General features: G+C 50.5%; 6 protein-coding genes across 6 annotated transcripts; 4 read left to right on the top strand and 2 right to left on the bottom strand.

Annotated features, from left to right (window-relative positions):
• Positions 1–2,297: 2,297 nt before the first annotated feature.
• LAJ45_06463 (uncharacterized protein) lies at positions 2,298–3,540 on the top strand (the record flags this gene model as incomplete). Its single annotated transcript, XM_046116027.1, has 4 exons — positions 2,298–2,616; positions 2,721–2,776; positions 2,841–3,154; positions 3,210–3,540. 4 exons carry the CDS (start codon positions 2,298–2,300, stop codon positions 3,538–3,540), a joined length of 1,020 nt encoding a protein of 339 aa, XP_045970688.1.
• Positions 3,541–5,878: 2,338 nt separating this feature from the next.
• Positions 5,879–7,915, top strand: LAJ45_06462 (uncharacterized protein; the record flags this gene model as incomplete). The annotated part of the gene is made up of 6 exons (XM_046116026.1): positions 5,879–6,218; positions 6,350–6,689; positions 6,750–7,098; positions 7,155–7,602; positions 7,670–7,806; positions 7,868–7,915. The coding sequence occupies 6 exons, from the start codon at positions 5,879–5,881 to the stop codon at positions 7,913–7,915; spliced, it is 1,662 nt and encodes a 553-aa protein (XP_045970687.1).
• Positions 7,916–8,453: 538 nt separating this feature from the next.
• On the top strand, positions 8,454–9,419 carry LAJ45_06461 (uncharacterized protein; the record flags this gene model as incomplete). Its single annotated transcript, XM_046116025.1, has 3 exons — positions 8,454–8,962; positions 9,050–9,127; positions 9,200–9,419. 3 exons carry the CDS (start codon positions 8,454–8,456, stop codon positions 9,417–9,419), a joined length of 807 nt encoding a protein of 268 aa, XP_045970686.1.
• A 2,319-nt stretch (positions 9,420–11,738) lies between these two features.
• Positions 11,739–13,078, bottom strand: LAJ45_06460 (uncharacterized protein; the record flags this gene model as incomplete). Its single annotated transcript, XM_046116024.1, has 4 exons — positions 11,739–11,975; positions 12,080–12,349; positions 12,642–12,666; positions 12,804–13,078. 4 exons carry the CDS (start codon positions 13,076–13,078, stop codon positions 11,739–11,741), a joined length of 807 nt encoding a protein of 268 aa, XP_045970685.1.
• A 341-nt stretch (positions 13,079–13,419) lies between these two features.
• Positions 13,420–14,304, top strand: LAJ45_06459 (uncharacterized protein; the record flags this gene model as incomplete). Its single annotated transcript, XM_046116023.1, has 1 exon — positions 13,420–14,304. One exon carries the CDS (start codon positions 13,420–13,422, stop codon positions 14,302–14,304), a length of 885 nt encoding a protein of 294 aa, XP_045970684.1.
• Positions 14,305–14,715: 411 nt separating this feature from the next.
• On the bottom strand, positions 14,716–15,231 carry LAJ45_06458 (uncharacterized protein; the record flags this gene model as incomplete). Its single annotated transcript, XM_046116022.1, has 1 exon — positions 14,716–15,231. The coding sequence occupies one exon, from the start codon at positions 15,229–15,231 to the stop codon at positions 14,716–14,718; it is 516 nt and encodes a 171-aa protein (XP_045970683.1).
• Between the last annotated feature and the right edge of the window lie 924 nt (positions 15,232–16,155).

Raw genomic sequence — 16,155 nt, 5'->3', positions numbered from 1 at the left:
CGCAACCACCTTACATGTAATTTCTTTCATTTTGATGTGATTGATGAATTCTTCATACTCTCTTTACTTTATATACTATATATCGCTGCTTCGTTAAAGTCAAAGTTTGGTTGCATGTGGTTGAAATCGTGAGTAGTAAATTGAGTCGTTGCATCACTTTCCGGCACCCCTGGGTACACGGGAACACCTATAGTTACATGTAGAAAGACTATGTTCGAACTTGCAGAGTCAATCATTTATACTAATCAACGTATGTAGATTTTAATGTTCTATACGCTCCTCGGTATTAAACTTTCCATAAGCACTGCACTAGAAGATCCTTGGGGAATTCTGAATAGTGTTAAATCCAACGGAGTTACAAGACTATGCCGTTGTTCCGTGCCATGCTGCATTAATTCGAATAGACGGCCGGTCACACAAGACGTTGAAATTCCCGTATTTGGTCATTTGTCTTAAATACGCCTCCTCATACTGGCTTGAAAAGGCAACCCCAATGTTTTGTGTGACCGGCCGCCTATTCGAATTAATGCAGCAGACTCTGACAAATTTACTGCTCATACAGACATAGGTTTTTGATTTCCTTCCCAGCTTGCAATGAGAGTACCACAAGAAATATTATCTCATCGGTACTACGTACGCGTACAAAACTCCTTTACAATATTTATACTAAACTTGACCGGCCATTTTAAGAACAAGTGCCTCCTTTGACTTAAACATACATAACCTAGTACCAACTCCATTATCTCTGTGAAATAGATTCACGGCATAAGTGTAGGTATGTCCTTACAACAGATGAGCTAAAGGTCTCGTATATTATACCCGATAAAACTATCTCCCAAAAACCACCAACCAATTCTGCTCCAAGCCCTCAATCAGCCATTCACCATGATGTACTCCAACATAAAACTTCAAAGCGTTATCATCCGGTACGACACATGCAACCATTGCAAGAATTGATGTAGCGAAAAAAGTGAATGCTGTGAATGAAACGAAGTCCCTAATTATAATGCGGCAGGGACGCTTGCAGCCATGCATCCTATATATTGTCCATAAACTTAGAGCTACTATTCCAAAGAGGAAGTAAAGAATCAAGTTCCATAACGAATGATATAACCAGGAAAAAAGAAATCCAGACATAGCTTCGAGAGAGGCGTATAAAGTCGTATGATCATCTTGATCATCAACGTAAATTCCAGGTGCGGTGTTATTTGAAACTTCGAGATTGAGGTTAATATTATGCAGAATATTGTAATCTGACGTATAGGATTGAATTATGAGAATGCCGATGATGACACAGAAGATTTCTTTTCCCAACTGACAGAGCTGAACAAGAACAAACATATAAATCACCGCGATGTTTGGTCTAAGACTGTCAATCATGGTTGACAGGGTGTGGGATCCAGCGCTGACTCTATGATTGGTTTCCATGCCTCAACACCCAATAAATAGTCTAAGGAGAGAGAATTTATGATTAATGAGATGTAGGGCGCCCGGGTGTGTCGAATAGGATGAAGTTTTGTAAATGTATCTGATACCTCCTAGCCTGTTGGTGGACTCTGTTAAAGGAAAAGTACACGTAGGATCGTGACGGTCACGAAGGGTCTGTACCTTAGAAATGAAAAATTAGGTACTAGGGCGTGTGGCATCCTTAATTTGCAACTACTAGCCCTTATTTCGCCCCAAAAACAAAGCTACATAGCCAGGCAAAAACCTTAACTCCCGGAGATTATATGTACGTATGTAGATCCAGCGAGTGATAAAGTATGAAGGTAATTGAAAACAGTGATGTGATATAAGTTTAGTATAGGTTAGCATGATTGGTATCGTCTATAACTCTTTCTACTATATTATAACAGAGAGAAGAACATACTGGCCCGAGTCTGGAGAATCCTCATTTTTCTTGACTGGAACAAATGAGGAACCCCAACCTTAACCACATACATTCTAGCTCTGGGTCAAACATACAGCACTTTCGGGGTCAGTGACGAACCTGGGTCAGTGGCGAATGAGCAGACCAAGGCACTCACCTCGCCTAGCTGTAACATTTTAACTCAGTTTAGCGATTTCCTACCAAGTTTTGCTTAATAAGCTGTACCGAAATCTGGCACTCGAATGGTGAGCCACAAACCGCCACAAGTCTTGAATAGGTCACGTCACAGCCCGCGCTGATCTGCCACGTCTGCTGCCCCACGACAACCCTCCCGCTAAATTATCTAACAATATACCCTAGCATAAAACCAAAAACATTTCACCAAACACAACTCCCCTAAACAATCGAATATCCGGTATAGATAATCATGGCAGCTGCAAGCATCGACGCAGATCTTGACCCCCTCGAACCCACTCTCCAGTCTATACTTGACCAAAAGTCACTACGGTGGATCTTTGTTGGAGGCAAGGGAGGTGTTGGAAAGACAACAACATCATGCTCGCTCGCCATCCAGCTTGCACAGGTGCGCGAAAGCGTCCTGCTGATCTCGACGGATCCCGCGCACAACTTGAGTGATGCGTTCAACCAGAAGTTTGGGAAAGAGGCGAGAAAGGTCGATGGATTCGACAATCTGAGTGCGATGGAGATTGATCCCAATGGAAGCATTCAGGAGCTTATAGAGAATGGTACGATATAATGCTGTGCCATATAAGTTTCTGCAACCTCCAGAGCCTGCAGATGAAGATAGAGCTGGTTCGGGACCTTTACTAACGAAGCCGGGGGTGTGTAGCTGAAGGAAATGCAGCAAATCCTTTGGGGAGCATGATGCAAGACTTGGCTTTTAGTGTATGTATTTCTTCAAACTCTACTTATATGCAAGAAATCGAGCTAAACATATAATTGTTTCTAGATCCCTGGTGTGGATGAGGCAATGTCCTTTGCCGAAGTTTTAAAACAAGTCAAATCCCTCTCATACTCTACCATCATCTTCGATACCGCCCCAACAGGTCACACACTACGTTTCCTTCAATTCCCAACCGTTCTCGAGAAGGCTCTCTCAAAGATCTCCCAGCTGAGTGGGCGATTCGGGCCAATGCTTAGCGGGATCCTAGGATCCCAGGCAGGTGGAGCTGGCGGAGTCGAGGAAATGATGGGGAAGATGGAGAGTATGAGAGAAGTTATCGGCGAGGTCTCAAAGCAGTTTAAAGACCCCGATCTTACAACGTGAGTCTTGTATTCCCAAGGGTTACTGTCTGTGACTAACCTGATAAACCAACAGCTTTATCTGCGTGTGCATTCCCGAGTTCCTTTCACTTTACGAAACCGAGCGCATGATTCAAGAACTCAACAACTACCAAATCGACACACACTGCATTGTCGTCAATCAGCTTCTTTTCCCACAGAAGGGCTCAACTTGCCCTCAGTGCAATGCTCGAAGGAAGATGCAGAGAAAATACCTGGAACAGATCGAGGAGCTATACGAGGATTTCAACGTTGTTAAATGCCCTCTACTGGTTGAGGAAGTGCGTGGCAGTGACAAGCTGAGGAGTTTCTCAAAGATGCTTGTCGAGCCATTCATTCCCCCAGAAGAGGATGTGGATGAAGAATAAGGGCAATAATGGGTCTGGGCGGTCATTTTTTCTGTTTTTGTGTTATTGTGCTACCTAGCCAAGGCGTCAGTACGAGATAGAAGGAGTCATACATGTGTTTGCTTCTGTAATCCCAATATAGCACATCTGTAGTTCAGTTCATCCATCCGGCATTCATACCTAGCCCATGTAAATAACCCGGAATTTGGGAACGAAGGATGCAAGCTCGATAATTCGTAAAGGAAGTAATTCTAGCCGTATCGGACTAATCTTCAAGGAAGTTTTTTTCTTTCTTTTGAGGGGTAATGAAAACTCCACGTTTTTGAAAATGACAGTGCCTGTGCCGAAATTCCGAGCGTGATGCGTGATGCGTGATGCGTGCGTGACAGGCAGCAATGAATTTTCGATCGAAGGTGGATTGGTCCATTCTGAGCAATTTGGCCGAAAGATTAAAGCCTGAATTCGATCGAGAAATTGTGTAGTGCCCAATTGTCGTTTTTTTTTAAAGATGATTGAAACTACATTAAACGGGTTCTAAAATATGAGTTTCATGCCCAGCTTGAGTATCAAGAGGTTTGTAGCTTATTATACTAGGATCGCAGTCTATATGTAATAAACGTTATCTTTGCTCAAGCGATTAGTAGCTTGAGACATGCACACCCTCTTTCAAAGGGCCAGGATTCACTGGCATGTAGATGCATGTATGTACTATATGTATTATCTACGCTACATGTATTCCACACTGGCACTGTCAATGATTATGTTAATATTAATGGGACCTTTAAAGCCAACTAGCGCATACCAGCTCAGTTGATACGCATATGTACGTCCAGATCATGGGACGGCCTCCCTTTCAGAGAATCATCTTCCTAGGCATCAATTCCAGGCCCTCCGCACACAAACACCCGCCCTGGCCGTGGATCAATCTGGGCACGATCAACCAAGGATTCGACCGGATCTGTTTGTGAAAGCTCCCTCCACACACGGAGGGTAGATACTCGAAATTGAGTTTCGGGTCACTGCCTGAGACAGGCGGCCGCGGGGGGGGGGGGGGGGGGGGGGGGGGGGGAACACTCGGCTTTTTTCTTCCTTTTGATCAATCGCGAGATTCTAACCATTCTAGAGCTTAGGCCAATGGAGTAGCAGATTGAAGGGTTGTTTGGACAACTCCGGCAATTCACGCGGCCGTTGACAAGACGTCTTAGGGCTCGGTTCGGTTCGGTAAAGCCGGGTAGATCGACGTTTGGGGTTGGGGTTGCTTCTTCCCGACGTTCCAGATCTAAGACAGGAAGTGAGTGAGTGACAACTTGTGGAGGACATGTACCTGGAGGGTACATACATTTGTATCTACTCTGTGCCGTGACACAATTGGGGCCAGAGTCGCCCATACATCTCGACTCTCTTGTTCCATGTTACTTGTGCTTGTGCTCCTTACAGTGAGTGACACAAAACACAGCTGGTCGAACAAAGAAGTGCTTTCATGAACGAAAGCTATTACTCACAAAGAGGAAGGGGGGTAATCGGCTTGCCGCCTTCCTCGCGGCAACTCTCAACCGAATGCCTTTTTTGCAATTCGGATATACCGGTCTTTTTTAAATCAGCCGAACAGCCGAGTTAAATAATCTGAACGACGTCACCTTGGTTAGACAAGCAGATCCTACATCTCGAGAGCTGTTATCATGAAATGATAACAAACCACTACCAATGGGGCATCGAGCTGTAGGTATCAGGTACATACCCGCATACTACAGTTGTAGTTAGGTGAGACTGTACCTGTCAATGCTACCTACCTGAAGTACAGGTTTGAGCACGAGATCACCGACCATTTAAGATTGAGCTATGGGACCTGGTTCCATATCACCCCCCACAAGCTCGACAATCGCACTCAAAAAAAAAAAAAAAATCCACTCTTCATGCACAAGCTCCATGACCCTGTGGCGTAGATTACCGGAAATGTACGGTTTACGCAGGTTATCTACTAGGGGGAGGTCTTCGGAAAAGACGGCACTGTGAAAGGCCAAGGATTTTTTTCGAGGTTATCAACTAGGGGCGGTCTCTTCCTCAGGATTTCCAATTTGTTACGGAGGAGTTATGTGACTATGAAGGGGTTACGGGAAACTACTTATATGGAGCTGTTTTTCTTCTCCTCTTGCTTCTTTTTTTTGGGTGGCCCATCATTAAGGAGAATTGGTTCTTGGTGCTTGGTCTTTTATTTTTGTGATTAATCACCAACTATCATTAAGCAGCCTAATTGAGACTATTCTATTCTCATGGAAAAGCGATAATAATACTTTATTGATATTATACTTCACGACCCTCTCAAGAGCGACCCCAGATTTTATACCGGCGAAACCAAACAATGGCGCCTGTCCACTCAGACGATATGGGCGAAAAGCCACCCCCAACCTCCAGACCAGCTTCTGACTACACCGAGTCCGTGATATCCTCATCCTCAATCTCCGAATCAACACCGCATGCGCAGGAGGGAGGGCAAACAGAAGCTCCTGTAGCTCGAACAGTCACGGGAAAATCCTCGATTGTCGTTCCCAGGAACGAAAGGAGAGGAATGCTCGGCAGGTTTGGGCTGGTGGCGGAGATTGAGAATCCAAAGGACTATGGCACAGGAACTAAGAACTTTATCACCATCCTTGTTGCTGCCGGAGGGGCCGCCGCCCCAATGGCTAGTACTATCCTGTTTCGTAAGTTTACATAATCTCTTTTCTAGCTTACCAATTGTTGTAATTCCTCAAAAGTTAGATATTTCTATTTGTTCTAGCTAGTTTTGATTTGCATGGAATTGAATTGGGTCAAGCTAACAATTAAATTGTAGCTGCCTTGACGGAAATTTCCGAGAAGCTTCATTCGACTCAATCCCTCACCAATCTCTCGGTGGCTCTCTATATGCTTGCCATGGCCATTTGCCCTCTCTGGTGGTCTGCACTCTCTGAGCGGAGCGGGCGTAGGACTGTCTATATAATATCCTTTGCCCTCTTTACGATTTTTGGAGTCTGTTCTGCTGTTTCGGTAAATATTGGGATGCTCATTGCATTCCGAGTAATGTCTGGGGTATCGGCCAGTAGTGTGCAAGCTGTTGGTGCTGGTACTATTGCCGACATCTGGGATGTGAAAGAGCGGGGGAAGGCTATGGGATGGTTTTATCTGGGACCTCTGTGTGTGATATCTACTCTACTTCCTTCAAGAATTGTTACTAATATTTGTGAATTTAAAAGATGCGGTCCACTTTTATCACCCGTTATCGGTGGTGCCTTGACAGGACGTTTCGGATGGAGATCAACCCAATGGTTCCTAGCCATTTACGGAGTGGTGCTATGGTTCATGATGCTATTTGGTCTCCCGGAGACACTCCGAAAGAAGCCAGTAGTACCAAAGGTTTCTTCGGAGAAGGAGGGCGATAATGCGTTGGAAAGAAGCATTTCTAGAGTTTCTATCAAGAAGGCCAAGGAGTGGACTGTGACTGCGAGACACATTTTCATTGATCCCCTCAAGGCTCTAAGATATCTGAAGTTCCCGCCGGTTCTTTTGACTGTTTTCTATGCCAGTATGACCTTTACCGTCTTAGTATGTCTCCCGATCCTTTCTGGGTTAGAAACTTTGCTAATTGGTTATTTGAACAGTACGTCCTCAACATATCCATTCAAACCACCTTCTCAAAATCACCTTACAACTTCCACGTCATCATCGTCGGTCTTCTATACATCCCCCCCTCACTCGGCTACGTCGCCGGCTCCCAAATCGGTGGTCGCTGGTCCGACACCATCATGAAGCGTGCCGCCCACAAACGGCGCGCAGCAGCCAGCCTAGAATCCGGCGTACCCGAAGACGCACCTCTGGAATACCGGCCCGAGGACCGAATGGGCATCAACGTTCTGATCGCGGGTATCCTGTATCCATGTGCAATTCTGTACTATGGGTGGATGGTAAACGCGGGATTATACTGGCTGGCGCCAATGGTCGGGACAACGTTCTTTGGGTTCGGCAGCATGCTGGTGTTTGGGTCGGCGACGACCATGTTGACGGAGTTTGTGCCGGGGCGGTCGAGCTCGGCGGTGGCGGTGAATAACTGTGAGTTTTACTTCCTCTGCCGGTGGTGGTGTGTATTGGTGCTGGTACTGATTGATGATTTGCATAGTTGTTCGGAACATTTTTGCGTGTATTGGAGGTGTGGTTGCGGAGCCACTTATTGCGGCCATTGGGAATGGGTGGTTGTTCACCATTCTGTCGCTGGCGGGGCTGTGCTCGCTGAGTATTGTGTGGATCATGCGAAAGGTAAGTCTCCCATTTCAGTCACGCATCCATTGCAGAAAATTAACCAACCACGTTCCTACAGTTTGGTCCCAAGTGGAGGGCCGAGGTACACAAGTACAACCTCAACTAATTGTCAGTGAGGGTTCTGAATATATAGTTTCCCTTTTTCGATTAATTAATAGATGGAGGGAGTACATGAGGGAAAGGATTGTTTGGTTATAGCGTTGCCTAAAAAGTCTTTTTATGATTATCTACGACTCTGTGGTTTTTCTCTCCTCGTTAGCGATTTATTCTTCATTTTTAATACCTTTTCTGTATGATAATTGCATGCTATGTCATGAAGTGTAGATGAGTGTTAACGCCTGACCCTGCCTGTCGTTCTGACTCTTCTTGTGACACCGCCTGCACTTTGCTGCAGAGTGAGAGCCGGTGATCAGCACCCAGGGTTAGGTGTGTGCGTGTGCCTGTGTGTGCCTGCAAGCCTCGGTACTCGGCTGCACCACAGCTCCCGAGTAAGTACCTCGAGTAGATAACATCCACAACCCCCAATCACAGCTATATTCAATCTCACTCCATTCACAATCCCAATTCCCCCCCCCCCCCCCCACAGCTTCAATTCTATCCACAACCCCCAATTCCCCCACAATCCCCAGATAACCTCCCCCACAATGGACATCCCCACCCTCTTCTCCGTCCGCAACAAAACCGTTCTCATCACCGGCGGCGGCAAAGGCATCGGCCTCATGATCTCGCGCGGCTTCATCGCCAACGGCGCAAAAGTGTACATCACCTCGCGCGACGCCACTGCGCTCTCTACCGCCTGCGACGAGCTCAACGCCATGGGACCCGGCACGGCGCACGCCATCCCGGCAGACCTGTACAAGCTGTCCGACTGCGAAGCGCTCGTCAAGGAGCTGGAGAAGCGCGAGGAGCGCCTGCACGTGCTGGTGAACAACTCGGGGAGCAACTGGGGCGAGGGGTATGACAGCTACCCCGAGTCCGCGTGGGACCGCGTGCTCACGCTGAATCTGAAGAGGGTGTTTACGGTCACGCAGATGTGTACGCCGCTGCTGGAGCGCGGGGCGGTGAAGGGGGTGGGGGAGGGAGTGGGGGATCCGGCGAGGATTATTAATATTGGGAGTGTGGATGGGATTGCGGTGCCGGCGTTGGAGACTTTGTGAGTTTCCTGCTTGTTGGCCGGGGGTGCCGGTGTGCGGTGTGCGGTGGAGGAAGTGCAGGAAATGTGCTAATACGTGAGGGACAGTGCATACTCCGCCAGCAAAGCGGGCCTCCACCACCTCTCCGAGGTCCTCGCACACCACCTCGGAAAACGAAACATCACGTACCCCCCCCCCCCCCCTCCTCCCTTCCCCTCCCTCCAATTCCAACCCGCTAACTAACTCCCCTCTCCCAGCGTCAACACCCTCGCCTGCGGCCCCTTCGAAAGCAAAATGATGGCGGCGACCCTAAAAAAGATGCGCAGCCACATCGAGGCCTCGATCCCGCTCGGCCGCATCGGCACCCCCGAGGACGTGGCCGGCTGCTGCCTCTTCCTTGCCAGTCGCGCGGGAGCATATGTCAATGGTGCGACGATTACGGTTGATGGTGGTGGGGTTGTGAGTCCGAAATTGTAGTTGGAAGGGGAGGGGGAAGGAGTGTATGATATCATGTAGTTTTTTTTTATTCTGTAGCAATTAGTAGCAGTAGCCACCCGGCCGCATGCGGGCAGGGACAATTGAAATCGACAATATATGACCCAAAGTAGACTAGTGCAAACCTTAAATCCAAAAGAATTATCAACCAAAAAATCATTTCCCTCCCGCGGACTGACTGTCTCGAGCCGTCCCGTCCCGTCCGCTACAGCTTGAAGACTCAACCGGGATCGGATCGTATGAAGAAGATGGAGGAAGGAAAAAATTTAGATATGATAATAACGACATCGGCAGGATTTGAACCTACGCTCGCGAACGAAACAGATTTCTAATCTGTCGCCTTAACCACTCGGCCACGATGTCTTGGAGATTTGTAGCTGGATTGTATAATTTGAAACTTTTCTTTTTTCCCCAGTGGAGAGGGTGGTAATGATTGAGTTGTGGTTTTTTGTTGTGGGGCGGTGTGGGCGGGTGATGGGTGCGGTTGTTGCTGTTGTCAGCTCGCTCGCTGATTGTGCGTGGCGAGCGCGGGAGAGGCGCGGGATCCTCCTCCGGGAATCGTAGGTTGCGAGGGGGGAAGCCCGTTGGAGAAATAATTGGTAGACCGGTCCAGTGATAGTTTCTATATCATACCGCAGCCACTGGCAGGGTTCTTTGCAACCCCTCCCCCACCCGGGGGCTAGCCGATAATACCATTCCCACTGTCTTCTTGCTCACAAGAAGGGCTTGGGGCCTCCCAGTTATTTGTAATTTGTTCCCTCGCCATCATTGACACCTCTTGGCACAAAGGAGATGGCCAGGAGGTTATGGCCAGGAGCAACCGGCGCAAGCAGCACTCGGGGGATTGGTATAACCAATGGTGGTATATATTCCGCAGTTTTTGAAGTCTCTATTCGTTCTGTGGCTCGACGAGATTCCGCACTCTACTCTGTGGCTATTACCTTATAGGGGCTATTACTAGAAACAGTGTCATGGGGGGGGGGGGGGGGATTAATTGGTACGGTTTCCGACGAGTGAGTTCTCATGAATGGGGCCCATGGCCCATTCAAGCCCAATAACCTCCTAGATTGAAATACAATCAATGAATTACCAATCAAATCAATCAATCAATCCTAGATTGAGACTAATCAACCACACACACCGGCCACGGGCCGCCGAGCTAGTGAGCGCCCATGAGCATGCAGGCCCATCTCCACGACGAAGGCCTCTCTGCTCTCCAATAAAACAGACTCGGGCCGCATTATAGGAAGTATGAACTATCAATCAATCAAGCATCATAGGAAGTGATGCGGTTACGTATGTATCGAGTGAGCGCCTATGAACGAGTCTACTCTTATCAATCAATCAAACAAGGCCGGCCGCCACCAGCCAACCAACCAACCCCCCGGGGGCCCCACACCACCGGATTGAAAACCGAAACTAAACCCACTAACCCAAGTATCCCCCACGCCCCACGCCCCATCGCAGGAACTGACCCGACCACCGAGTGAGCGCCCATGAACGGCCCAAACCATCCCCACAAAACACCTTCCCCCCCCACCCTCCCCAAAACCTCCCTCCTGTCCCTCCCGCCTATCTCTCATTCCTGCACGGAAATTACTAAAGTAACACACGCCCCAACACTCCCCACATCATCGCATCACGAGAAATAACACACCCCCCGAGTAAGTCGATCTGATCTCCCAGCCCCCACGCCGCATCATAGAAAATGATGCGGCTGCCGAGTGAGCACCCATGAATAGCTTTATTTTTTTTATTATTTTGCGAAGGGCTTTCCCTCTTAGATTGGGTGTGAAGCTAAGTTATTCACGTAGCACAGCCGTTGAAAAGGACACAAAGCTTAAAGAGTTTTTATCCTGGTCTTGTTCTGCGGGAGCTAGTGCTAGCCCCGACGTTAGTATAACCACCCACCATCACGAACCCGCACTCAAATGCCCCCATAAAGATTCAAGCATGTATCTTAATAGCAATAAGATTTAACTCAAAATGAATGAATAAAAGACTCTCAAATCTCAAATCCCGTTACAGCGCCGTAAATTTAAAATTTACCACCAAAACTCAACAAAAGTCAACAGCAGACCCCCGCTCACAAGCCCGCAATAGACTGTACTAGTAAGAGAGACCTGAATTGTCTACGACATCGGCAGGATTTGAACCTACGCTCGCGAACGAAACAGATTTCTAATCTGTCGCCTTAACCACTCGGCCACGATGTCCTGTTATTCGCCCTTCCTCATAACCCTTTTCCCTCTTCCCCACCCGCTGTCACTGAGAAAGAAGAAAAAAATATATTGCCTACTACTATCCCATACACGAGGACGAGTGAAAAGTATATCTGCCATCCTCCTCTTCTTCTTCGCCCGTGGGCGGCGGCGGTGGCGGCGTCGCCACTACAGCAGTACTGGCGGCCGTAGAGGAGGAGGAGGAGGAGGCCCCCAGCGCCGCCGCCGCCGTCGGCATGTCTTCCATGTCCTTGATGTCCTTTTTGCTCCACACCATCCCGTTGCACCACGTACATATCGTCCTTACCCATTTCTCCTATAAAAAAAACACAGTACACACTCTACATTAACACCTCCCGCCAAAAAAAAAGGTGAGGGTCGAAACGAAAAGAAAAAAAAGAAGAAGAAGAAGAAACTCACAACCGGGTGCAACCGATACAGCTTCTCCGTGGGCTTCTCGTGGCACAGCAGGCAGAGGGGGCCGCCAAAGTACCAGTTGACGTCGAAGGGGATGCGGCTGCTGCCGCCGCCGGCGTACGTGTAGGTGATGCAGTCCTTGCAGATCCATGTTGTGCTGTCGCAGGTGCAGCGCGCGGGGGTGGTGGGGTGCGGCGGGAGGGAGCCGCAGGGGCCGCAGAGGGGCACGGAGCGGCAGTTTAGTGTTGTCGTTGAGGGCTTGTGGATGCAGTTCTGGATCGGTGTTGTTGGTTAGTGGGTATTGGGTGGTTTGTGAATGGGTGAGTGGAGTGAGGAGGAACGGGGGGAGGGAGGGGGGAGGGGGAGGAGGGGGAGGAGGGGGGAGAGAAGGGTTGTGGGAGGTTGTGAGTTTTATATATACTCAGGTAATAAGTATAGATAGAGAGGTGGGGGCGGGGTGAGAGTGGTATATATATGGATATTATATATACTCAGATGAGTGTGTATATAGCCAGAGAGCAATCTCAAAAGAAAGCAGCATAAAGATATCAGAAAAGCAACCCACCCTACAATACGGCGTCCCACACCTCCTACACCCGGCCACCATATCCCTCACACACCTACTCCTCCTAAACGCCCTCCACTCCGGCCCCCGCCCCCGCATCGCCCCTCCCGACCCTCCTCCCCGTCCCCAACCGCACTCGCCCCGTCCTTATAATTAGAGCACCTCAAGCTCATCCGCAGCAGCCCACTGCGGTGCTGCCCCATGTTCTCGCGGAACTGCCAGCACGCCCCGCTCAGGCTCTCGAGATCCGTGTGGTCCAGCCACTGGGCCATCCCCGCCAGAATCGGGTACGCCGCCAGCAGCCGCGACAGCGGGTGCTCCCTGTTGAGCCTTTCCTGGGTCATTGCATTGGTGGTGGTAGTGCTGCTGGTGCCGTGCAGGATCTGAGCTGCGGTGGAGTGGCTGTGGTTGGCGGAGAGGTCGTAGAACAGCACCATTGCAATTGGGGTAGTACTATGACGGGGGTTTCTTTAGCTATAGTGGCTGAATATCAGTATGGAATGTGGAATAGCAGTGCTATATTTGTTCCATATACAGCAGGAATATCAATGGAGCAGCGGAGCAGCGGAGGCCCAGAGAGAGCTTGCTTGTTCCCTTGCATGTGCGCGGAGCGTTGCAGCAGGGTTAGGGTTGTGTCCGGTGGGGTGCAGCGGGGGTTTCCTGAATCTCGATATCCAACACCTCCACCCACAGCTTTCCGTCCATCTGCGATATATCATCTCCACAATACCCCAAAACACCGGCCAATTAGGAGAGAGAGATGCCGATACCGATACCAATGGACGACCTACTCGCCCGCCACCGCAAGGAGCTCCGCGACCTGACTTCGCGCACCACGCAGAAGAAGAAGGCCGCGACGAAAAAGACGCGCAAGGGCGTCAACGCCGAGTGCGAGGCCCTCGAGCGGGAGCTGAAGGAGCGCCACGCGCGCGAGGTGGCAGAGCTCGAGAACCCCGGTGGTGGTGCCGGGGACCTCGACGACGAAGAAGAAGAAGACGTAGAGGCACCTGCGACGGTAGAAGACGAGGTAGCAGCCCCAGCTGCTGCAGAGCAAGCGTCAGACCCACAACCCACCACCCCCACAGACCCCACCCCGACCCCATCCACACAACCCACCAAGAAGCCCCACCGCCGCAAAGCCGCCCTCGCCCGCCGCGCCGCGGCCCTCGCCACCGCCGCCTCCGAAGCCGCGTCCTCCGCCAGCACACAGCCAGACCTCCGCAGCCTCGAGCTCTCCCAGATGGCGTCGCAGCTGCAGTCACTGTCACTCACCGAGGTCGAGATCGCGCCCGACGGCCACTGCCTCTACAGCGCGTTCGCCGAGCAGGTGGATGCCGCGCGTGACTACCGCACCGCGCGGCGGCGCTGCGCAGAGTTCATGGGGGGGCATCCGGACGACTTTGCGCCGTTCATTGAGGGGGATTTCGGCGAGCATGTGCGGCGGGTGGGGGAGACGGCTGAGTGGGGGGGGCAGGCGGAGGTGTTGGCGCTGGCGAGGGCGTATGGGGTGCAGGTGAATGTGGTGCAGGCGGAGGGGAGGGGCGTGGAGAGGATGAATGAGGGGGCCGAGGGCGGCGAGGTGTGGTTGGGGTATTATAGGCATAGTTTTGGGCTCGGGGAGCATTATAATTCGCTCAGGAAGAATAAGGAGGGCGGGAGTTAGGGCTGGGCTAGGCTGTGGGTGGTTGGGGGGATGAGGGGTGGGTGGGTATATAGATATGCTACTGGGTGAGCTTAGATAGATAGATAGTAATGGGATAAAAGATCACTAGAACTATGTACTTTGTATTTAATAGAGGAATGGAGTTGATCATTGATATCGGATGATTGATTTCACAAATAAAAACAAAAATCAACCGATCATTGGCAGCACATATCCGGCAAGCAAACGCAATTTAATCATTGACCGCACATTATCCCACAAGCAAACACAATTTAAAAAAAATCATTGACACCTCCACGCTACAAAAGCTCCTCAACTCCGCCTAGGAAATCCCCTCTCCCATCCTCCCATCCTCCATCTACCCTCTCCCATCTACCTCTCTCCATCCACTCCCCTCCATCCAATCCCCTCCTACGACCCCCGATAAGTCGTATAACTATACGGCGCCAGCAGCAACGGAATATGATAATGCTGCGCCGCATCCTTCACCGTAAACACCACCTCCACATACGGGAAAAACGTCTCGCCGCCAAAATACTCCCACGTCTCAAAACGTATCTTGTACGTAAACCCCTCCTCAACGACTAGTCTCCCCGCGGCGCCCTTCTGCCGCGTCTCCCACTGCGCCACACGGCCGTCGTCGTTTGTGAGCGCGCGCGCAACCTCGAACGACGACGACGAGGGCGTGCCGTCGTCGAGCTTCAGGAAGCGTGAGAGCGTGCAGGGGATGCCTGGTGCGGGCTTGCCCGTGGCGGTGTTGAGGACGTGGCAGGTTACGGCGGGTTTGGGCGCGGGGGTGGGGGTGCTCATGATGTGTGTGGTGATGGAGGCGAGGCGTGACGATGCTGTGGTTTGTGCGGGTGAGGGGGTGGTGGTGGTGGGTTGTGCGGGAGGGGGCGTGTTTGTGGGTTCGGGGGAGTGGGGCATGGTGAGGGGCGGAGGAGATGCAGTGGGGGTGGGGGGAGGGGTTTATATGCTTGCTCTCCCCCAGGCCGTGTTTGATGGTGTGCTGGTGGAATCTACAATCTACCCGCCTGGCTGCATAGTGATAGATACTCCCACACACAGACTCTCTCACACACACTCTCTCTCTCTCCCCCCCCCCCCTCCCCAATCCACCCAATTCATTCACTGACCGACTGCATCATCGTTCCAGACAGCCCCATTTAAAGCCACCGCCCAATTCTCTTCCCCCGCCGCGTCTCGGCGGCTACCGAAGCCGACTCTTATCGGCACCGGCCATCACTACGTCATCGAGTGACTCCCGATGCAGCACCTCCGGCGCCACGGCTCAGAGCCAATCGGGCATCTGCAACATAACGTCTGACTCGGTGGTCAGTAATCATGACATCGTGGCCGAGTGGTTAAGGCGACAGATTAGAAATCTGTTTCGTTCGCGAGCGTAGGTTCAAATCCTGCCGATGTCGATACTTGTGCATTTCTTTTTGATCTTTGCAGGTAGGGCCTGGACTTGACATGGGTGTGCCTGGTTGTATTAGCGAGGCGACGAGTAGGGGGGTCTTCGGGTTCAGTGTTTGGCTAGGTGGCAAGGTTGCTGTGCTCATGATCTATCACTCGCTTGGTCCAGTAAAGTTGCGCGCCAGGTGCTTCCCCCGCCCACTTCCTCCCAGCTTGTTCTTCACAACCCCCCAGGGAAAAACATAACAAGGAACCTAATTCACTACCCCCCCCCCGCACTTGCATCTCGCCTTCAAAAGAAGTCTCGATAGCCAAAGAAGAGTCACCTGGTACCTGTAGGAGGAAAAGAAAAAAACTCAATCATGGACTATCCTAGCGGTATGGTTTATCCCTCTTCCACTTGAGCCATGGGGAGCCTAGATGAGATATCTA

The sequence above is a fragment of the Morchella importuna genome, assembly GCF_003444635.1.
Source record: "Morchella importuna strain M04M26 chromosome Unknown Morimp01GS019, whole genome shotgun sequence".
NCBI lineage: Eukaryota > Fungi > Ascomycota > Pezizomycetes > Pezizales > Morchellaceae > Morchella > Morchella importuna.
This window is presented reverse-complemented; position numbering and strand designations above follow the sequence as displayed.